The sequence below is a fragment of the Bactrocera latifrons genome, unplaced genomic scaffold, assembly GCF_001853355.1.
Source record: "Bactrocera latifrons isolate USDA-ARS-PBARC rearing strain unplaced genomic scaffold, ASM185335v1 scaffold_53, whole genome shotgun sequence".
NCBI classification, from domain to species: Eukaryota; Metazoa; Arthropoda; class Insecta; order Diptera; family Tephritidae; genus Bactrocera; species Bactrocera latifrons.
This window is the reverse complement of record NW_017537190.1, coordinates 52,892-77,383: the sequence shown is the minus strand read 5'-3', so window position 1 is coordinate 77,383 and position 24,492 is coordinate 52,892. Positions and strand designations below refer to the sequence as shown.

Below are 24,492 nucleotides of genomic sequence, written 5' to 3'. Positions count from 1 at the left end.
TATGTATTATGTTGTGTTTTCAGAGTCAGTGAGGGAAACTTCTCTGAAACGGCTGAAGCCATCGACTGGAACTATTCACACGACATGTTTGGATACATTGAATGTAATGATCGAAGGAATAAGAATTTTGAAAATGATTTAGATTTTTTATTCGATTTTTTTTTTACTTAACTGAAAGCAGAAAAACTTCCTCAACGTCAGATACCTTTTTTCGGAGGTATTTCATTTTTCAAAATGAATTATCGATTATTAAAGTATACTAAATTCTGTTCCTGTATATTTTTCTTGGTTATTTATTAAATTAAATGTCTTGAAAAAAAAAAATAAACAAAAAATATTTTTATCGACTTGCAAGTACATATAACCTCTTCAGAAAACTAAAAAGATATTTCGGTATTTTACCGAATTCACTTCTACTATATACTTACACTAAGCTAAATTTTACAAATCTATATTAAATTAGTGTAATAATAAAACGTGGGGAGAATTCGTAGGATAAGTCAAAAATAAATCCGAACTTTTCTGAGTTTCATAAACTTAATCAAATTAAAATTTCTAAACTATTTTTTTTAAATTAAAAAAGTGCAGAAAATAGATACTTGTCGATAAAACTTCATGCATTTTCGAATTTTTTTTTATTATATTTATAATTATATATGTATAATAGTGAAAGTGAAGTAAATCCTACTGATATTGTGTATACTTAATTTTTATATATGATATAAAATATCGTAAATATAGAGCTTACATGAGTTTGCTAAAACATGAACCTAAAAGCTACACTACATACCAAATATTCAAGCATGTGCAAATCGCTGACAGCGGGGTGTAATTCTTCAAATTCATTGTACGAAATATTCAAGTAACGCAGCTCAGGTAACGAGTAGAAATCAACAGGCAACTCTCTCAACTTGTTGCGACTCAGATTCACACGCACTAATTTCTCTAATCTGCATATGGATCTAGGAAGGCTGGTTAGTAAATTGTCGTGCAGCTGCATGGAGGAAATAACGCAATAAAACAATTACCAACAAACTATAAATCACACAAAATTAAAACTGTATAACTAAATTGTTGGTATTCGATTTGCACAGTCTCACATAAAATGCTTGATAGGCATGAGCATAGGCTAAACTCACCGTTAATGTGGTCAATGTCTCGAGATTCTCAATTTTTGGCGATAGATGTGTCAAAGCGTTCGAACTTAAATCCAAATTTGTTAAAGGCATTTGATTCCACCAAGCCTCTTCCTCCCGGACTGTGAGCTGTTCCAATGAAGTTGGTAAATCCTTGTCAGTCTGATTTATTTGGTAAACTTTGTCGGGCACTGGAAAATTGCATCTTTCATTAGATAAAATATAATTTTTTTCAGGATCTTGGTGCATTTTATCAATAAATTATAATTAAATACTTGTGCAYTGTCGTCTAACACGGCTCAAATATTTTGCAAGTTTTAAAGGATTATTTACATTCGATTGCTAGTGGTTCACGTTGGCTTTTCGGCTCGATTTCATCCTCGGTCTCCTGCTCGCTGGTGGAGGAGGCCATTTGATATTCCCGTATGTGATAGAATAAGCGTCTATGCGCCGGACCACACATGCAGAAGGATGTGAGCTTTTTGCGTGTTTGCTTTAAGGACGCAATTTTGAATGTTTTTCTTTAACCAAAAATTAGCGCGGAAAATAGTTTGTATTTTTTTTTTAATACTACAAATCTGGGATGCTTATATAAAGAAGCAACCATTAACGCTGAACGACAGTACCCAACTACGTGGATGCATTTTTACTTTTGCATTAATGTTAAATGTATGGCATAAAATTCAATTTCAGTTGCACTGTGTTGAACGAAGCGCTCGTGATGGTTAACCGAGCATGAAATTTGGTTTAGCCATAATTGGGTTAGCTAAATTACGTTGCAGATTTAGGTGATGTAATACGATACTTGACAACATTTAAATAATCGTAATAATGGGAAGAAAATAAAAGCTATGTTGCATAATATTAGAGGAGCAGGAGAGTGGAGCGAATCAGCAAAATTGTTAAATGCATTCAAACACTATTAAAAATGTATGTTTATATACATATGTGCATTTGCAGTTATGTGTAACAAATAAAAAAATTACAGTTTCACTGTCAAGTTCAATTAGGGGAAATGCGTTAATAAATAATTTTATAAACACACATACACAAATGCTCTTCAKTGCCCGTTTTGGTTAGTTACTAACATTAGCGAGCCAGACAGAACGTTTAACAGTTGGCATAGAAAGCTACGAACACAATTCCGTAACGGTTAGTTAAGCGATTGTGAACAGGTATATGCACATGACAACATAATCAAAGGTCATTCGTTCGGTTGAGGCAGGAAATATGCATTTGACGGTTTTGGATGTGTTGGGTGTGGTTTCGGTGTGTCTCCGAATACTCTAGGTGATAAATGTGGAGCGGAAAATAAAGACAGCGTAAACAATTAAAGGTAATATTTAAAATATTAGAACATTGTAAATATTAATTCTGATTGAGGTAGGTTAATTATTATATTAATATTTCTGAAACATACATTAAGAGATTTCTATAACACAAAGGTATGAATTTAGAATTATTTGAGGAATATTTTGAAAGTTAAACTTCAAGATTTCAAAATTTAAGAATGTTTATATTCGATCTATTGTACTTTCTGATTTTATTTTAAGTGTGTTTTGCTTTGGATTATTATTTGAGACACCGACATCACTTTATGCTTTGCAAAATACACCTGTGAAACGTATTATAGTTTTAATGTAACCGGAATTAGCGCTTTGTTTTCAAAACTATAGTACTTTTACAATGTTCTCTTCTTATATGTGTATTATTTTTAACATTTTAACACTTACTTTTCACGGAAGCTTGTGAACTAAAGTGGTGTTGTAAATTAAGTTGGTTTAAATATGTCTTAAATCAGTTATTCACTATTTTCACACTATAAAATTCGTTACTTTGTTTTAATATTGTTTTAAGTATAATAATTTAATTGATCACTAAATAATATTACGGCAGTTCCTTTAACTACAAATATGAGGAAACACGCGCAACATACAGCTGGAGAAAATTATGCCACCACTTAAGTGATTCCTGCATGAATATAGAAATAACTAGCGACTAACGAGGAAAATTCATTCAATTATGCATTTGAAAAGTCGTGACGCATACAGAAATTTATTTAAGGATGAGTTATTGATTTTCAAGCTTGGTCAAAGTGTTACACGGCACTACGAAGAAATGGTGTTGTTTGTGTCCAATGTTATGCTACTAACCTGACGTTAAGCCTCTGCCGCTCAACTGTAAAGCGCCTGTCTTGCGTGCCTGTTTAATTAGATGTGGTGGAAATGCTTTGTCATCTTCAGTTTTATTTCTTTTATGGAATAATGGATTCAATTCACCAAGCCTTGACCGCACACGACAAGTGCGAGATGCAGAATTATTTATAGAGTGCACAGAGTTGGTCGTGGATGTGGTAGCATCGATGCCGCCTTCGCCACCACTAGCTCTATTGTTGTTCATTGTGTCAAAATATGGCGAAGAACTATAACAGCTGCTCGTAGCTGCAGCATCAATATTTGTGTCCAATGAGCGCCAGGACGTCGTGGGGAATTGTAAGAAATTATTGTAATTCAAATTATTACTGCCAGATAGATCGTTGGAGCCGTTATCTATATTTTTGTAAGCATTAAATAGTAGATTATAAAAACTTTTTTATCGTAGCGCAAGTTACTTTGATGATGTGGACAGCTTCCAGTGTTCAGGTTTCCGAAATTAAAATAGTTTTCTTGGCTGAGACAGCGATAATATGACGGATAATTGCGGCAGCTGTCGAACGGTTATATTAAAAAAAAACTATATGAATTGTAATAACACAAATTATTGCAACAATAAATACAATAACATAACATAAATTTAAAACGGAGTTTAATTCAATGTATCGGAATCGCCCGTGCGAGCACATGCAATATCTCCCACAACGTTGTTATAATTTACACAGCTCCACTGCGACTACTTCGATTTGTTATTATTTGTTTTGTATTGATTTTTGTTTGTTGTGCCCTTTTGCTTTTGTTTTTTGTTTATTGTTTTATAGTCGATTTATCACAATTTTACACATCCAAATTGGACTTTTTCGTTTTGTTTTTATTTTTTAATTTGAATGGCAAAAGTTCACAGCTGACGTTGCAGCTGACAGCAGAGAACGTACATAATTCTAGATCGTAAATTTTACGGTCTTCGGTATTCGTTTACAATAAGCAAAGAACGTTTGTAATTGAAAAAGCGTGCAAATTGTCAAACGATAACAAATAAGAATTTCATCTCATTTAGGGGAAAATGGTGAAAATGTTGAGTGGTAAGTTTGCCCACTTTTAAAAGATAAGTAAAGAACTTGTATTCGTATTTATAAGCGCGTAAGTTTGGGTTTATAAATTGTTTGAGAAGATATGTGTTTTGTTGTCATTGGAATTATTAATGCGCAAGATTTTTCAATATTTTTTTGGGATTTGAATATACTTGTATAGACAATTTTGTGACAATTTCAAAGCGAACATTTATTTTTTGTTACCTTCAGGTATTGCAATATCTATGACCTCATCCTTTAGCCTCATTATCATTCTCCCATTTCTCCCAAAGTACTTAATAGGATATTGTTTCTTTTTAAATCGCAAATTTAATTGTTTTGGCTTATGAAAACTATTTGATATACAAATTACTATATTTAATATTTGTATACTTATAAACAATATTTTTTCTCCTCGTCTTTATTTTTAGTAAATTATTCATCAACGTAAGTTGCACGTGCAACCAATATGCAAAACCTTGCATACGAATGCACATACATACATACTATTTACATCTGACATTCACGTGGCACATGCTGCACGTGTGACATTGCATTCGGCCATACTTTGAGTTGTTAGACAATATGTTAACTCATATCTTTCCATTCATAATAATAAAAGCAAACTATTTTTATAGCCACTAGCAGAAATTTATTAGACTGGTCCGTGTGAACAAAACATCATAACTGTTTAGATTGCCGACTTATTATAAATAGTCAGGGGAAATAAAGTCGCATGAGTTTGTATTAACAAATGCAAAATCTCAGTTTTATTTTCATAATTGGGTTTTTTCTTATATTGTATGGTTTAGTTGAAWGTAATTTAAAATTTAGAAATTTTTTTAACATCCCTAATATTTGTATTATTATCAATTTATTGCGGGATTTAACGCTGATCTGTCACAAATTGTGATCAATTCAAATCAATTGAAGCGCTTTTGCTCCACATAAATCATATGTGCAATATCCATGTGTACATATACACAATGTTCGCAAGTATGCATATGTATATACATATGTAACTAGGGTATGTATACGTATACGCAATATGTAGTCACACGAGTTATTGACCTAGTCTGTTGGGTTCGGCATGCTCACATGTGCATATTGTTGTTGTTGTTTGTGTAGTTCAATTCGTTTATTCGATAATGAACTTAAAAGCAATGAATTAAGCATGAGTAAATTGTAACAACAAAACCACCAACATACATATGTTTGCGTACATTTAACGTACATTGCGGTGCGCTAAGGCGTATGAGTAACTATTTATACTCCAATAAAGTGGAGTTATCAAAGAAAATGCAGCAATTTAATTATTTRAAATAAAATATAGTTTACTTTTCTACTTACGTCATTTTTTTGTTGGTTGACGGAAGTTGATTGCACTTCTTAGCGTTGGATAACTTGACACACAGTTTATTGAGAGAGCCACAGTTGTTGCGGCAGGTGTAAAAGGTAAGTTGCTAGGAAAACATTATTCAAAATGACAAGCAGTTAGAATTTTTTACATTTTCAACACATAGAGCCTTAAACTACGAGTATATGCTTGTGTATCTATGTTTGTCTTATACATATATGTATGTACATCAGTATATATGTAAAATATAAAATTACAATCACAGCAAAGACTGCGCTCACTTACGACATTTTACGACTTAAGAACTTTAGAATAGTGTCAAGGTCATGTGGGTAAGACACTACCTATGCTGTTACACTGGTCGTCTACTAATTGCAGGTGTAGAGTTTCTTTACTTTGCAATATTTACGCTTTGTAAATGCGACACAAGAGTACATAAGTTGAAAATTGTTAGTAGGCCTTGATTTCTTCGAAAACATTTCGCGAATTTTGGATAGCTTATAATAGTAGCTTTTTAAGTCAAAAAAATTTATTTTTGTTTCGGTATGCTAATATCAATAGAAAAATTACTTGCTTGTTATAATATATATTTAAATTAATATTTTAATTTAACCTAAAAATATGTTCAGGAAAACTCTACTTTATCGAATAGTTGACTGGTAGGAGTGATTAAAAAGCTTTATAATGATTTTTTTATTAGATTTTTAAGAACAGTGTGCCGCCATTCTCTTTGTAAGATCACTCAGTATATTTTTTGTGGAAAGTAATTAACTATTTTTCGATTTACAAAGGCTAATAGAAGGTTTTCTACTGCTGCAGTGATATTGATATCATTGGCTCAACACCTGCGCCGTTAACTCTGCTTTCTTCAGACAGGATAAGGAAGCGAAGCAAGACGAAATATCTTCTGTCATCAAACAAACAGTGGTCTCACTTGAGACTTGGCTCCCACGTCACTCTTGACAGTCATAACTTCGAAGTCCTAGATAATTTCGTCTCTCTTTGAACCAGTATTAACACCAACAACTTACGGACTGAGTATTCAATTGAGAAGTAAAGCCATCTTTCGATGAAGAAAGACTAAACTTTATGAGTCACTCATTATTCTCGTTCTGCATAATGTGCAAAGGTATGGRCGATGACAACATCTGATGTAGACGACGATAAAAGTTCTGCGAAAGATTTATGGTCTTTTGCGCGTTGACCACGGCGAATATCGCATTCGATGGAACGATGAGCTGTACGAGATATACGAACCCACATTGACAGAGTTCAGCGAATTAACAATAAATCATTCAAAAAAATATAATTTATTTCTAAAAAAAAATCATCACCATTTCTAATATTTTCAGACTGTCGTATGTTTAATCGCTTTAAGCCTCATAAATACATTGAAATGTACATACCATACCGCTGTAATTACTTGCAAACAAACCCTTTAAACTGCTTTCGAAATCTTTTCTTTCATACTAAAAAGTGCGAACCCAGATTCATATACTAAGCATGTAAGTGTTAAAATAATAAACATGTAAATATATATAATAATAGTGCATATGTATGTGTAGACATTTTTTTCTATATACAAATTTTAATTCTTGGATTCAAGCTACTTTCGAAATCATTAAAAACCTTAATGGCAACCAATTTTATAAGAGCTTTTGAGCACTATTAAAATATTAGCGGTAAATTTTRCTTGAACTTGCCTCGTAACACAAAGAAAGAAATTACAGCAACACAAACAACCTTGGGCGGATGGCAAAAGCCACACAATCAAGCAAAGTGCGCCTTTTGTCACAATTTACTTCCATAATTTTAGCAAGTAATCACGGTCAATGTTCTTCCTGCTTTGATTGACACAAATTGCCGCCACTATTATGGYTGATTAAGAGCTTAGGTGCGAAATTTCGGAAATAACACGGGCACTAGACCGTTTGCAAGATTCATAAATTACAAAATAAATAGCGAACGTTGGAATAATATTACTATGTTTGTGTGTGTGTGTGCGTGCGTCTATGTGGCGGTTGAGGGCTGTCAGGGGTKCGTTGTGGTTGTGTTTGCGGTCGCAGCTGTGCCTTTTTGTTTATGCCGCACAGCAAATGCTGCCGCCATACAAACSCTACCGCTACTCTCATACATACACCTTTATAGAAATTTGTATTTATGTATGTATGAATTTATGAATGCATGTATGATTGTATGTGTTTATGTATGCATATTACCGTTGCGCACTACTTAAGGTATTATTTGCGCACATATGCGCCTACAATTCTACGCCTGCCGCTGACCGGCTTCTCTGCAGCTAAGTACTGCCGATACTTTGTGTCTGTTATTTATGACCATTCGAGTCGGAAAGCAGTTACAATTCTATTAGTTGTCGCTTTTATTTCGAGCGTAACGCTTCGTCTAGGAATTGACTTGCAGCAAGCAACGCTTTCCGTCATTTATAATTCATAATTACCTTGAGGCGGACTTGTTTTTGTTTGCGGGTCGCGTTAGCTGTGCTATTGACGTCCTTTCTGTGCTGTTGTTGTTGCTGCTGCTGCTGTTCCTGTATACTTTACGTCAATCAATAGAAGAAGAAGCACGATTATGGCCGAAGGCGTTATAAAGTCCTTTATACGCGACTTTTTTGCGGTTCGTTACAGTTTTGGTTTAGTTTTGAACTTTTATTGCCAAATTGCGCAATATTTTATGAATTTCGTAAATTTTGATAGAAAAATTTTGCATTCAATTTAGAAGCCGCGAGACCGAAAATTTTCTTATGAAATGAATTGCGTCGAAAATTTTGTTTTCTAAACAAAAAAAAAAAAAAACAATGTCGTTTGTTCTGAGTTCCTGTGGATCGTGTTGAAAATAAATTTATTTATTTTGGTGAAATTGAAAGTGAATCATTTGTTCATTTGTAGAAAGTGATTGTTCATTTAAATGAATCATTCATGCAAGTTAAAATGATTATTATAATTTTCATTTCAAAAGTATGGAAAACTCCAGTGATTCTTACAAAAGTTTTTGAAATATGTTTTTTGATCAAGCTCTAGTCCTTAGTGTGAACCCTACCTTTTAAAGAACACTGTTTGCCATAATAGATAAATTACCGCACCCTAAACGGCAACAGAATCTACACATGTATATACATATGGAAATTATCGCGTATAATAACTGTGGACATTTTTATGGCTTCACTTCAATATTTGCAGAAAAAACGATGTTACGATGGAATTATAAGGAAATATATAGGAATTATAATGTATAGATCTTGTTAGTAGTAACTTGTAGTCGATATATATTTTTTTTCTGCAGAAATATATTGCGACAAAAAAGTACTCGGAAATAGAAAATAAAACGCAAAATATTTTATTATTAATATATATTTATTTTGTTGCCTTCAAAGTAGTCCTTATCAGATATAATACACTTATGCGATTCTAGTACTCAACACACTTTTCATAGGCACTTGTTTGGATGGGCTTCAGCTCCTTCAACGAATTTTGTTTTATCTCTACGAGAGACTGAAAACGGGTTTCACAGAGTGATAATTTCAGTTTAGGGAATAAGAAAACATCATACGCAGCCAACGCAAACGTCTCAATATGGCCAATTGGAACTTTTTATTGACCGTCTGTCCCACCGGAATAAATTTATGGTGCACCAAACCACGAATATTGAAAAAAAAAAAAAAAAAAAAAAAAAAAAAAAAAAAAAAAAAAAAAAAAAAAAAAAAAAAAAAAAAAAAAACAATCACCTTGACTTTGGAGCGGCTTTGGCGTGTTTTTTTTGTTTCTATTCGTTTTTCCCCTTTTCATTCCTATGATTGTTGACTTGTTTTGTATGCCAAACTCATAAATCCGTATCTCATCGGCAGTTATAACTTCAACTCCAATGCTCTCCAAGAATGTGGGAATGGAATTCGCACGATCAAGCAAGTATAAAGGGCCCGTTCCGCTTTATCGGGATGAATCGAGCAAGAACGCGTTTCATACCCAAACTATCCGCCAAAGTGATTCGAACGGTTTCGCGAGAGATGTTCAGCTCTCTTGCCATCCTATAAAACTTGCCTGATTGCCCKTAAATTTCGAATATTTGCAACAATTGATGAGATCGAAGGTCGTGCAGAACGAGGCGTGTCTTCAACCAACTTACCAAAGTATATTTTTTTCAAATATCATTTCCCCGTCGAGTTTAATTACAATTTCCTGGTGTTTTTTTCACAATGCATATATTTTTGGGCTCCTCAGTCTAGACTGATCAGCTACTTAAAACTTTGATCTTGTTTTACTCGAAGGATCGTTTTCTAAGTCAGTGGTCGCTATTTTCGCTATTTCTCAGAAACTAGGCGATCTCAAAGAAACTTTTCACATTTCTTCTAAATAGGATAACCTCGTAATTGATGAAATATTTTTTTTTTTTTAAATTACAACTAATTTTTTCAAAGCCACACGTTGTAAAAATTAAACCTAAAATCATTATATTTCTATTTGCGAAGTTGCCAAAAATTAATTTTTATCCATCGACAACCATCATTTTTTTTTAACTTATCTTCTAACCAATGAAAAACAGAAAAAAATCACAAAATATTATTCAAATGTTGCCCATTGTTGTGCTCAAAAGACGTATTAAATTAATTCATATTGTATACAAAAAAAAAAAAAAATTGGTAAAAATAGGCATTTTTCTTTCGTCAAAGCCCATGGAACCCCTTAAATCGTTCTGGTTACATCAGTTATACTGCTTTTTGATAGCAGCACTGTTTGCAGTTATTTGCTGATAAAGAAAGACATATTATAATCTCAGCTTAATATTATGGCGATAAAGAGTCTAAGCCATATGGCTTACATACTAAACTTCGTTCTTTTTCATCTTAGATTTATTTCTATATCACTAAATAATATTAAATCATATATTGCAGTTAGCTTGCTTTTATTTCTGGTATTTTTTCTTTTTAGAGATCAAACATTTTATTTATTCAAATGAAATTGTGTTAAATGAGAAATAGGCGTGGTTGTATTAACTTTTACACTGTAACATAGGAATGTCAAAGAAAAAAATCAATTTAATCATTTTAATGAGTAATAAATAGTAAATGGTGCTGAAGCACACAAAAATGTTACTCATACGCCGTGCTCTTTGCAGTAGGTCAAGAGATGTTGGCTTGCTTTGGAACCTACGTTTCATTTTTGATCCTAAATTGACTGTACAACATATTATTATATAATTAAGTATTACAAAAATATATTTGTTAGTTTTCTACAGCTCAGTATGGTTTACTGTTTGAGCGAAATGTTTAGTCTGGCGATGCCTTCACTCGACTCATGCACGGTTTCACAGTCAATGCTAAATTTCTTTAAAATTTCATTATGATATATGACAACGTTTTGGGCAACATATGTTTTACAAATGTCATCCATAAAAATATGTTTGAAATATTAAATTATAACATACAAAACATAAATTTGCAACAAAAGTTATATCGAAAATGGATGAAAACAAAGAAAGAACCCTGAATTTCCATCTATTGGAACTGGTGGAAATCCCAATCCGATTCCGTATTTTTTCACAAAAAATAATTTCTTATTATTTTTCTTTTGACAAATAACTGAAAATTCAAAACCAATATCAGTTGTTACTTAAGAACTGCTTAAGTAACCCATTTTCAGTGCTTAAGTATAACTTAAGTATGAACTGTAAAACACTCATTTCCTGTTTTATCTTAAGCACAACTTAAATATGGACTGCGAAACTGGGCATCAGTATTTTGTATTGAAGAAGTTTAATCACTACTCGATTTTAAAAAATGAATTTTTCTAATGTGCATATGTTTGTGAATATTTTTCTAAAATTTGTAGTTGTTCCGGCACATAGCTTCGGTAGTTTTGTAAAAAGTTTAGCTTGGTGTAATCGGCTTTAACAATTTAAACGCATTTTTCTCGAAACCATTTTTTCAAAATCGAATTTGAAACTTTCTCAGGACCTTCTTAGATATATTTATCAGTTAATAATCGAAAGAACAAATCCTTGATAATAATTTCGATTTTTAAAGCCAGCCTGAAACGTAGAATTCTCACAAACAAAAAAAAAACTACTTCATTTTTTGGTTTTCCAATCATAACTTGTAATAATAATTTGCTTTTGGACATCAGCTTCAAACAAAATTTTTTTTTTAATGAAGAACTGTTTATTAATAACAAGTCCWTTTCTCCCGAAGATGGTACTTTTTTGTTAGAACCGCCGATATTGAGCCARTATAGCGCACAGCTGCCATACAAACTGACCTATCAAAATCAATTTCTTGTATGTAAAAATTTTTTATTTAGGTATATACACATATTTTTAAAAATTAATTTTTAAATTTTCATCCGAGTTTTGGGATTAAAAATTTATTTTTAAATTTTCAATATGGTATTTTGGATTAAAAATTTTAAAATTATTTTCAATTCAGATTTTTGTGATTAGAGCTTTTTATTTAAATGTTAATTAAATGGTTTTTTTTTTATATAATATTTGCAACCCTGAATATATGTAATAATAATTATTATAATCATTAAGTAATTTGCTTCACTGAAAACAACAATTAATTCTCTCAGCATATTACGGTGGAAAACACAGTTGTTGCATGTATGTGTACACACACTAACACTTACACATGCTCATAAGTAGAAAACTTGGAGCTTTTTCGTGAATGCCAAGTTCGCGCACTGTCAAGAGCAAGGACGATCAATACCCCTGTGCAATTGATGTTTTACAACAAAGACTCGTGAAAGTCACACGTTTGTATATACAAGAACACAACGTTATAAACATAAATACTTACAAGAAACGTTCATACATTATATGTATGGTATACAGTACATCCTTGCCGGACTCGCTGTGTTGATGTTGTGTTGTCCTTGAAAGCAAAACTTGCGAAAGCTTTTGCTACCACCAAACCACTTGCACTCGAAAGCACATTTTGCTGAACATACATATATACATACAAACATATACAATAAATGTGCATACCGACTAATACTAACCTTAGGCTGCTTAGTGCATACTTTTGGTTTTAACCATAAAAGCTTAAAGAATTAACGGTTCATCAGCGAGTGAATGCACCGGACGCAATGTTTACATATGTTTATATATACAATTTGTCTTAAATCGCTCGACTGCTCAAGTATCCAAGTGCAAATTATCCGGCTTTGACATGATTTTACGCACTCACGAGATATTGATTATATAGTATGCCGTCGCAATCGAACACCGCCCACATACCTACATATGTGCACTGCAGTGCGGTGGTCCTAAGCTGTAGTACTTAGTGGCAGTGCTTTATTTGCCATTTGCGGAGACAGTTGGGTGCTTTGTTTCAAATATGTTCTTTGTTTTGTGTAAAAGTTTGTGTTGAAAAATATTCGAATTGTTCGCTTATCAAATGTATTTGCTTGTTATCCTTTGTATTGCGAAATATATCTGTCTGCGCATACAAGAATGGTTTCTGCCAAAGGTGAAGGAGTGATAATATTTAATAAAAAAAACTCACACGTTATGCCAAAAAAGTGCCCAGAAATTGTAAACAAAACGCAGAATATGGAATTATCCATCAATATTTGTTTTGTCGACTTCAAAGTAGTCCCCTCCAATCGTAATAAACTTATGCCAAAGAGTTTTTCAGTTCTCGAAACAATTTTCAGGAGCACTTCTTGAGATGGACTTCAGCTCCTTCAGCGAATTTTGTTTTATCACTTCGATCGACCGAAAACGGGTTCCACGAAGTGGTAATTTCAGTTTGGAGAACAAGAAAAAATCACACGGCACCAAATCTACTGAATACGGTGGTTGATCGATGGTGGTGCGTTTTTGGCTTTGAATTCGGTATCGTGGCTCGATACGATCGTGTAAAATCCATGAGTTGTTCTTCCACAATTCCGGCTGTTTTCGACGCATGTTCTCTCGCAAACTTATAATGCGCCAAACCACGAATATCAAAAAAACAATGAGCATCACCTTGATTTTTGAGCGGCTTCGGTGTAGTTTTTTTGAATCGGTTCGTTGCTCGTATTTCAAACCCATTATAAACCTATGTCCCATCGGCAGTTATAATGCTCTTCATGAATGTGAAGAGAATCTCTCTAACAATTGCTTGAAGATTTTCAAGCATCTTATTCTTCGCTTTAATATTTTCATCAATAGGCAAATTTTCCAACATTCGCTATKATTCCGCATACGCAATATGGTTAGAAATACAAAATTTGAGGTAAATTTTTTGCTCGATATTTTTATCCATTGTAAAAATCGCTTCTGTATATTCCTCACCATTTGGCCTCATCTACATACTGGATGCCAACTTTTTTCTTTGCCTCCTTCAGCCCACACCTTGTTTGAAACTTTTATGGACACAGTGTTTGCTTCCTATTCAAGAGACTTAATTAGCAGGCGTTTGTTGCCATCAGATTCTGTGCATTTGCGAGATGTTTTTAGTTTAGATTGAATTGATTGTTCTAAGCAAAGTTCATCTTGCCTCAATCGTAGGAGTTCTTATTGAACATTTTCCAATAGGTATTCATTTTGTAAGGCTAAAAATCCAGTCGAACTCAAGCTGTTGTATGTAAGAGGGCGAGGCTCGATTGTGATCGGCTTAAAGTGCTTTGTTGATTTATGAGATCTTTTATGATCATATTTAGTTTTGGATGTCACAACGGACCGGCTTTTAAAGTTGTCCAAGTGATATCCCTATAAAAATCAGACATTTAATCCAACTCAACCAAACCTAACTATGTAAAATTAATATTAGCCGCATTAAAAATTTGTTAGAGAGTACTTTGACAATACACAATTTAATTTTTGAATTGTCCAAAGAAAATCCCCGAAATCACTGTCGGGGCATCAGCCTAACCTACCGCCTATGCTTGATTAAAACTTTATGAGTTTCTGCATTAAGCAAGATGTTCGTGCTGCCGACGAATTAGCTCATCTTGAAACGACGAGGTTGATTGGTCGACGAGTTTAATTGATCGGATCGGACTTTATATGGAACTAAAGCAGAACAACGGTGGTTTTCACAACTTTACTATGAAGAATTGGAAATTATTTTCCATTTCCTTGTTAGCTATTAATCTTATCTAAATTCTCGAGAGTTCTATGTATAGTCTTTAACCATCTCCGGAGATGATTCATAACATTATTAAATGTTTATACTAAAATACTTTTTGTCGCACCACCAGATCAGATATAATCCAAAGCAACACGATCCGGAATCGGTACGCATCGATGGCGGTGGACGCTGTTATCCAAATTGTGCTTCAGATGTATGGCTGCGCTCGTGCGAACAGGAGATTATTGAGCCCATTGAAGGTCATACCAGCGGACATATACCCACATGGTTGAATGGTAGTTTGTTRCGCAATGGTCCCGGTAATTGGAAGRTGGGTGAAATGATGTTTCAACACTTATTCGATTGTTCAGCTTTGGTGCATCGGTTCGCAATCAAAAATGGTCGCGTTACATATCAAAATCGTTTTGTGGAAACTGAAACATTGAAGAAAAATCGTGCAGCACAACGTATAGTAGTAACGGAATTCGGTACGGCATCGGTACCGGATCCTTGTCATTCGATATTCGATAGGTGAGTTATTTTTTTGAGTAGTGAGTTCGAAGCCTGAAGCGATATACGGTGGTATAAGAATTATTTCTAATTCGATATTTTTCTATATATCTTAGAGTCTCCGCGATATTTCGACCTGACAGCGGTTCTGATAACTCAATGATATCTATTTATCCATTTGGGGATGAGTTCTACACCTTCGCGGAGACGCCGATGATGCACAGGTAAACCAAATACAACAAATTAATATCGAAAATATAAGTTCAGATTATTACGAATATGATAATTGCCAAAATAATTCACAGAATTAATCCACGCACCTTAGCCACGGAGGGACGCATTTGTGTAACCGATTTTGTGGGTATCGTAAATCACACGTCACATCCCCACGTACTGCCAAATGGAACCGTTTACAATCTCGGTACGGCCGCTACCAAATCAGGACCAGTCTATAATATTATTTGTTTTCCACATGGCGAGCAAATGTTTGAAGATGCCTACGTTGTGGGTTCAGTTTCTTGTCGTTGGAAACTACATCCCGGCTATATGCACACATTCGGTAAGCAAGTAAAGTGCATATATTAATTTGCCGCCGAAATATGAACTAATCACTTTCCTTGTTGCAGGCATCACCGAGCATTTCTTCGTAATTGTGGAGCAGCCACTCTCCGTTTCGTTGACGGAATTTGTTAAAGCCAGCTTATCCAATCAACAACTTGCCGCCTGTCTGAAATGGTTTGAGGACAAGCCTACTCTATTCCATCTGCTGGATCGCGAGACCGGTAAATTGCGTTATACTTTCCAATCAGAGGCATTCTTCTATCTACACATAATCAATCAGTATGAGGAGGACAATCATGTGGTGATTGACATTTGCTGCTATAAGGATCCCGAAATGATCAATTGCATGTATTTGGAGTCCATTATGAATATGCAATCGAATCCGAATTACGCCTCACATTTTCGTGGACGTCCATTGCGTTTTGTGCTGCCACTAGGTGTGGAGAATGCGGACGTAGTGACGTTCAAAGATCGTCCAACCAATCAGCGACGTGTGGTGAAATCGTTCACAATGTCTGGCATTAGTACGCACTTGCAGCCGACGAAAATGAAGCATTCCGAGTCGAATTATGAGAACATAACGAATATGGCGCTTAATAAATTGCAAGAAGAAGAGATGCTCGAGTATAATACTTTTGCTGGTGAAGCGAATGAGGCGAAAACGAATGTGGACAGTGAAACAATGGTTAATTTGGTCACTTTAGAATATAGCACGGCGCAAGCGCACCAGCTGAGCAATCGCAGCATAATGGTGCGCCCCGAACTGTTGTGCGATTGGGGTTGTGAGACACCGCGCATAAATTATGATAAGTTTTTAGGTAAATTAGCGATACATATAAACCTAACAGTTACTTATTGGCTGCTTTGTTCACTTTCAGCCAAAAAGTATCGTTACTTCTATGCGATTAGTTCGGACGTAGACGCTGAGAACCCCGGCACAGTGAGTAATATTTTCGAAGCGCGCATATTTTAGTGTTATTAAATTCGCAATCAATTTATTTACAGCTCGTCAAAGTTGATGTGCTAACAAAAGCAGTACAGAAATGGTGTGAACCGAACTGTTATCCCAGCGAACCAGTTTTTGTGCCTGCGCCAGATGCCAGTGCCGAAGACGATGGCGTGGTACTGGCCTCCATGGTTTGGGGCGGCTTAAATGATAATCGCGTTGGACTGCTGGTGTTGTGTGCCAAAACCTGGACTGAGCTGGGTCGTTGCGACTTTCATACGAATGGACCAGTGCCGAAATGTCTGCACGGCTGGTTTGCGCCCGGCGTTGTGTAACCAAAGATGTCACAATGAAAGCAATACTCACGGCTTAGTATTTTAGTAAAATTGCTAAAAATTTATTACACCGTTAGGCATTAATCTTATTGTTACCATAATACTGATTTGATAAATAYGACTTAATTAATAAACTCGTTACTTTTAGAATCTCAAGTTAATCACATTATAAATGAATTCTTCCCATTTCTTCTGGAAAACCCCATTTATTTTACGACGTTCYTCCGATGTTAAAATGGAGTATCTATAAAACATAGTATAACCGTTATTTCTACAYAAATAAGTTARATAGCAATTTGACATACTTTATTGAATTCAAAGCGAGTTGCTTSAGAAACCGCAAATCTGCTTCAGCTGGCGCCAGCGCCATGAAAGCATAATAGAAATCGTAACTCAATCCTTTGGAATTCCAAATGCCTGGATAATCAGCAGTTATGACAATCGGAAAGTTTTCGGCTATAAGAAATGTAGCGGGATGATTGCGTAAATCCCACACCAGACCCATTACTTGATTAGAAATCGGACTAACTTCGATGGCAATGTTACGTTTCTTGACGGTGGACCAAATATTTGGATGTTTCGGCAGTGCATAACCGTGACCGATGCGTTTTGTGTTGAGCAGCAAAGCGTCCATTAGATTCCAATCGGTTTTTCCAAACCAATCTGATCAAAAGATAATAATATGGCTTAAAAAAATCTTTCTTCATATATAATATATGCAGTTTATTGGTTTTGGAAAGCTTGATAATGCCTGTTAAGAATATAGTATAAGTCAAATTCTTGAGATGCTTCACCAAGCGGATTTCAAAGTAAAAAGCGTAAATGAATACCAATGTGGCTCTAACCAATTCTTCTCGGTGGAAGTGAAAACCCTTTGGAGCATACCCTGCTCAAGTCTGACCACGACGGAATCAGAATTTAGAGTGATTCATTGACATTCGTGTGAAGCTTTGTAGTGAAAAGAAAGGTTTAATAACTATTTATTCGAAAGAAGGTAAAGGTTCGGTCAAGTAAAATTGAAATTGTTTTATTTACCAAGAAGAATCCCTTCAGATGCTCACGTCTTTAACCTGTTGATAAGATAGGATACAGGATGTCTGTAGTGGTTTTGAGGTAGAAGTGGCTGCCGTATTGCTAAAAAGAGCAGCATCTTTCAGAGGGATAAGCATTCCCTCCTACAGCAGAGCGACAATACCAGCGCTGTCAAGGGGTGTTTGTTTTCACTAGAAATGGTATCAAGCTACTTCACCATCAGACTCTTTGGGTTCCGGATCAAAGAGGTTATGCTGGCAACTGCAAAGCCGATGAGTTAGAATGATGGGGCAACCTTCAGCCGCTCACATCGGAATGGGACCGAGTTGAATCTCGATTGATATTATGCGCTCTATCACAGAACCTCGCCCTCGCTTAGTAGTCACTGCTGAACGACCAACTCCTGTGTGATTGCGAGATTCTTTTGATCCAGAGTAAAACGCAAGAGATCTACTGAATCAATTGCCCTTAGTAAAGGAGATGAGGTGGAAACATCCAGGCACTTTCTGCTCCTTTTTCCAGCCTTTGTAAGACAGAGGCTGAAATATCTCAGCAGTCATAACTTCGGCGAACCAAAAACCTAGCCGAAACTGACATTCGCCTTGTCAACAAATTTGTGATAGGCTCAAAGCGATTTGCAAATTTGTAAGGGTTTTATGATTCATTATTGAGGGATTTTAGGTACCATAGTGGATCGGCGTACTAAATAGTCTAAGTTAGATACCTGTTGGAAACTACATCTTAACCTTACCTAACCTATGATTTTTTTAATGCTATTTTGTTTACCTAACCCAGTTCTAACTAGGAGTATTCCAGAGGTGTAAGGAGTCGTCAGTAACWAAAAAGATATGGAATTTTACGGATTTGAGAGTTTTAATATCATTTCAAAACTACGAAAGAAACTATATCGTTCGGTTTGCATCCATATAAAACCWGTCCGGGTCATATTTGATCATGCGTGTAGTATGCATTTATATACTCACTAGTTTCTCCAGCGTGAAAGAAAAAGTTGGCAGTTGGTGGCATGTCGCTCAACTCATTGACGAATTTATGCAGYGGATCACCGGTATCTTCTCGTCCAACCAAATCAAAGCCAATAATGAAATTCGGCTTGGCATCACTAGTTGAGCAGAAAAAAATGCATAAAATTAATTTTAGTTTTCTGTATAAATATGTGTGATAAATATTTACTAACTGCAATTGCTTAAAGGTTATCAAATGCTGTGCCATTTCATCCACTGTGCCTTGATTMGGTTTTGTATAAATCACCTTGAGTCCTACAAAGTCTGGATGGCGGGCTTTGAAACCCTCAACGATAGCTTCCAATTCGTTGGCTACTTCAAGGGCATTCATTGTGCGATTATTATCGCCATATAGCTATTAATTCAAAAGTAAAGAGAAAAATATAGAACAACATTTCAATTCAAATAAAAATCAAAGTAATTCGATTTCCCATCTGTTTGAACTTACCGACGTAAGTGGTGACCTCAGTTCAGCATAAAATATATTATCCTCGCATAGTTCTTCCAGCAAACGTTTGTGGTAATTACAGAAGGCTGGTTGATAACTGTAAAAATTTTCCACACTCTTGAAAATATTATAGAAGCGTTGCCATATCTTGCGTTTATCGGTGATCATGGCTGTAAAATTGATTTGTAAATATTTAGAAGATAGAATCTAGTCAATTTATGCCATATAGTTAGAGACTGGATGCAATTTTAATGTGACATTAGGTTAGACCTAAGTTCCATTCGCTATGCTCTCTTGTATTTTTGAAAAGAGATCAAAGCTCGAACATAGCGGACTAGCGAGCAGAGGAGTGACAAATAGAAGATGCTCCTTGAGAGAGACAAACAATTATCTTCGGTAATGAAGAAACTGTTAAATTGTCAAACTTTATAAGCGTCAAAAAGCAGCTGATAATGATAAAATTATAATTTGTCTCACTATAAAGATATATATATATATTTATAATAAACGACCCATATACTAATATTAACCTACATTCCGGATGTACAGTATACATATTGATATGTTTCTCCAGTTGCCGTTCGTAAAGTCGCCGATCCTCAGCATTAATGCGCTCTAAGCACACGTTTTGCACTTCGCTGTGACATTTGTTCTGCTCATAGGTGAACATCAGTAGGCCATTCACATCTCGGCAGGTATACAAATTATACAGCGTGGTCAAGTTGGTGATGATCCAGCGCGAACTGACCATACCCGTATTGTGACCATGCAGTAGCGCTCCCTTGGGCAGTTTTTGTATAATACGAAAGACCTCACTCTGTCGCAGATACTGTTTGCCTTGGAAGAAATGCATGGCAGGTGGAAATTTCTCGGGTGTTTTGACGCCTTCCGCCATCTGTTGGATGTAATTTATTATTTATCTTATTATTTAATATTATTTCGCACACTAACCTCGGCTCGTTTGGCATTCATTAATATGCTGTTTGCTTTATCCTCAGCCGATGTCAACCAAATATTACCGCCCACTGCGACCGAGCGTTCGGCGTCGACAATTTTGTTACGTAGCGTGTCATAAGCTTTGAAGTAAATTGGATTAAAGATTAATAAAGGGTATTGAAAGATCTGAAAATTTACATTATACATTTTATGTACAAATTCGTCATATTTACATATAGAAGAACATTTAGTTATTAYTCTCTCWATCTTCTTTTCCTCACCGGGTATCCAATGCAAGAATAAAATGCAACTGATGAGTTGAAAGGATCCGAATGGGGTTTCCGAAATTGATGTTGTAGGTGATACAAATTTAAAAACCCACAGAAGAATTAGCTGCAAAATTGGCGGCTATAGGTGAATTCTCCACAAGAACTTACGAGAATAACTCAATAACGAGAGGGTAAAYATACCACATACCCACCCGTTTCATTTAGAGAAGAGAAGAATTCAGGTGACACTAAAATAGGGTGGATGGCGCAGAGGTAAGGGACAGCAGAATTTGCAACATCTGTATGGACGGATCAGAAATTGCTAATGGAGGGGGGCCCAGGATCCATTGATCGGAACTGAATCTCAAGCAGCCCTTTAAGTTGCCGGAATCCTTAAGTATTCTTTGTGGTTAGGAAAGATAACAAATAACGCAAGAAACAACATAAAAATAATAAATATTCGAARTAGCCGATAGCCAGGCGGCATTTAAGGCAATAATCTGAAATCTCATTACGTCAGAGGATATCCTTAGAAGCGGAAAGGCAGAAGATATAGCGACTACCGGAAAGCGGCTACATATGAATATACTGGGTTCCAGACCCCAAAGGGAAACTAATTAGGTTGTGAGAAAGCCAGAAGTGTCATCCGTATGGCTACCGAACTAGTACAGGAAAAGCGAAAGTCACTAAAAAGAAGGTGAGCGGAATGCTTGAATAACATACAGAATCATGTGCATAACGGTTGTTGGACTCATTAGCCACTGGTCAAAACATACTGTCATCAAATGCGAAAGGGATTGGCATAAGAAACGACGATACATGCAGCAAGTGCTGAAAAGTAGGCATGAGAGAGACGCTTTTAAACCCTCTGAGCCTCTGTCTGCGATTTGATTGAAATTGAAAACAAGATAAAATAACAGCTTAATGAATAATATAAAATTTAGATCGTCTAAAACCACGAAAAACATTAATTTTGGCGAAGCCGGAGTTATAATACCCGCGCACAGATGCATTTTTTACAGCAGAAAAAGCTATAATAAGATATTCGTGTTGATTAAGATCCACCAGTTCGAATGGCTTATAGCTATAGCGATCTGATTTTCGATTGTAGCATTGCCTTGGGCAATAATTATGCCAAATTTAGTAAGATAATTTATAAAAAGTTCTCCATACAAAGACTTGAATTGACTTGGTTTTGATTGTTCCGTTTTTATGGCAACTATATCCCGTAGTAGTCGCATAAAGGCGGTTCTGACGTTTTAACAGCGTAACGGTGGTTCTCTTAATAACGGTGTACTTACAGATATTCGATTTTTTTTTTTCAAACCTCAAAAATATGTAGTTTGTTTTAGCAGTTCTCACAACAGTCTGGTCTATGTAACCGGATCACACCCGCACTGGCAAGTCGGCAGCAATCGTTATAATATATAATTATTTCAATTATTCACWCATTACATCGTTTTTAAAGAAATCTTGAAGTTGCTCTACAAGATGACGGATTGATCAATAGTTTGCTGATTTTAAGACGAAGGTACTTCAGCGGTTTAAAGCGTCATTTATGCACCTATTCCATTTAAATATATCTGTACCGAAAATTAGAAACCAGAAGAAAGATTTTAAATTTTCTTCAATATGTTTCTTCACTTAGGGGTTTGTGACAATTTTATCGTATTTTTTATTAATACGAGATRTCTCAATGGCCTTTGCAAATATAATATACATACATTCACGGTACTTGACCTATATAAACGTACGTATGTATGTACACAAGAGATATAAATAATAGCGCACTTTATCACCAATTTATTCTGTAGTAAAAGCGAAGCTCAATTGGCAAGRCTTTCTGCAATCAACAGCGGTGTCATTATTGCGTCTGCAATTTTTGTTTGGGTATATATTGTATTTACGTTCTCAGTGAAAGAATTTCACTTTCGCTGCTTTTCAATCCAGATAATGTACAAGAACTTTGTATGACATATTTTTTCGATTTCCCTAGATTTATTCAGATTRCGTTTATATGTATATAGACTCGGACTGATTCATTGAAATTGCGTGCGCAAACCGAGTCGATAAAAAATTTTCCCAACATTATTCCAACCAATTTCTCGTTCGTGTGAAGGTGGATCCTTTTACGCCAATTGATGTATGTATGTATGACAGTTGTAAAATTATTTATTTCCAATGGAATCACTACAACGAAATCAATGAAAATGATGCAGAAGTGATTTTCGGAGTATACGAATATAAGTATTTGAGCGGCACAAAACAATCAGTGAAGATGGTGATCTAGAATTTGATCATGCGAGTCGTTCATCCACTTCTGTTGAAAATTCATCTACCTCTGTCTGAAAATCGTCAATCAGAGAGATAACAGAGAACCTTAACATCTCTTATGAATCGACTCAACATATTTCGATTAATGTTTTGGGAATAAAGTATGACACTGCTAGACAAGTAGCAAAAGAGTTGAAACTGTTGCAAAATGGACGTTGACGMGCTGTAGGTTTGTAAATATGATGTCGTAACTGTCAATCAACAATCGAGAAATTGGTGCTCTAAAAATGAGCTGATACCGGAAAAATCGAAATTCATTGAAGGGAGGGAGATGCTTACCAGCCGAGGCTTAAACGAGACTSGGATTAGGTCTTGGTATGCTTGTATTGGCTTAGGAGCCYATTTTGAGGRCGAWATTAAATATTTGTACTAATATAGGTGAACATGCAATTGTTTTTAGAGTCTTGCACATTTTTATTTATTTTGTTATTTCGCACATTTACAAATGAACTCACTAAATTCAGTACTAATTTATGTAAATTTGGTTAATTTACTTTTTTTCTTACATATTTCTGCACATTCGATAACGAAAAGTATGGACAAACCGATTATGAGCCATAACCACGAAATTTTTCGCATTTCAAATTGCTTTCTACTCTTTGAAGTGATAATTATCTTTTCTTGCACAGTTTTTGAATGATTTTTGGCTTAATTAATTCCGAAAATAAATTCAGAAATCCTATTTATTCCATCAAAAAAATTGCCATTTGAASACAAGTAAAGCGAGTGTTTTTGTTTCGAACCGTTCCGAACCGTTTCACAAATGCAACTGACGCGGATAATTCCAATCGTCTACGAAATTTCCCCAACAATACGAATATTTATGCACGCTAATCCGACTTTAAATTCACCCTCTCCAGCAGCGACAACGTTRATCCGAGATTGGCAATTCAAGAGTAAAAGTATCATCCACCTCGACACCCACATATTATATRTTGCCACACAGCTGGATTGCTGTTGCTATTGTTGCAGTGCAAATTGTTGCCTATAAAAGTATGCAGAAACATAGCATAGCGATTAAGTGTCAGTTCAGTGTCAACAACAACAACACATGATAATAGTAAGCGCAACAGCTGAGCTATCTTGAAAGCTATGCGGATCGGTAGGCGCTTATGCTACATTCGCATACTCACACACATTCACCTTTCCACAGCCCATTGACCGTCACCCAGTAAAGGAGGCAATGAATGAATGAATGAAATTTCACTGAATGATTCTACAAATAAATGGCGCACATCTCGTGGGGTTAAGTGCGCTCATACATGTAAATACATATCATGTAAATACTAAAGAACAGTGTTCGGTACCCACTTGAC

General features: G+C 35.2%; 3 protein-coding genes across 5 annotated transcripts in view; 1 reads left to right on the top strand and 2 right to left on the bottom strand.

Moving 5' to 3' along the window:
• LOC108974121 (leucine-rich repeat-containing protein 40) overlaps positions 1 to 8,257 on the bottom strand; it is a gene marked incomplete in the record, with an annotated part of 13,179 nt that extends 4,922 nt beyond the window's left edge. Inside the window, 6 exon segments of the mRNA XM_018941771.1 lie at positions 791 to 994; positions 1,140 to 1,327; positions 3,290 to 3,685; positions 3,748 to 3,842; positions 5,710 to 5,822; positions 8,175 to 8,257. Coding sequence (XP_018797316.1) covers positions 791 to 994; positions 1,140 to 1,327; positions 3,290 to 3,685; positions 3,748 to 3,842; positions 5,710 to 5,714 — 888 coding nt within the window.
• Positions 8,258 to 8,267: 10 nt separating this feature from the next.
• On the top strand, positions 8,268 to 17,291 carry LOC108974122 (carotenoid isomerooxygenase). 2 transcript variants are annotated; one of them, XM_018941773.1, is made up of 7 exons: positions 8,268 to 8,350; positions 14,914 to 15,314; positions 15,410 to 15,517; positions 15,599 to 15,852; positions 15,920 to 16,672; positions 16,733 to 16,794; positions 16,860 to 17,291. In XM_018941773.1, the coding sequence occupies exons 1-7, from the start codon at positions 8,306 to 8,308 to the stop codon at positions 17,133 to 17,135; spliced, it is 1,899 nt and encodes a 632-aa protein (XP_018797318.1). In that variant the 5' UTR covers positions 8,268 to 8,305; the 3' UTR covers positions 17,136 to 17,291. The 2 variants fall into 2 exon arrangements, with proteins under 2 accessions (XP_018797318.1, XP_018797317.1); XM_018941772.1 differs by lacking the exon at positions 8,268 to 8,350 and adding an exon at positions 12,285 to 13,196.
• LOC108974126 (adenosine deaminase CECR1) lies at positions 17,170 to 23,920 on the bottom strand. Of its 2 annotated transcripts, none has more exons than XM_018941777.1 (8): positions 23,671 to 23,920; positions 20,589 to 20,713; positions 20,172 to 20,532; positions 19,638 to 19,807; positions 19,363 to 19,544; positions 19,151 to 19,287; positions 17,441 to 17,798; positions 17,170 to 17,379 (listed from the first exon to the last, which is right to left on the bottom strand). In XM_018941777.1, exons 1-8 carry the CDS (start codon positions 23,753 to 23,755, stop codon positions 17,280 to 17,282), a joined length of 1,518 nt encoding a protein of 505 aa, XP_018797322.1. In that variant the 5' UTR covers positions 23,756 to 23,920; the 3' UTR covers positions 17,170 to 17,279. The 2 variants fall into 2 exon arrangements, with proteins under 2 accessions (XP_018797322.1, XP_018797323.1); XM_018941778.1 differs by having other exon boundaries at positions 23,683 to 23,920.
• Positions 23,921 to 24,492: the final 572 nt, after the last annotated feature.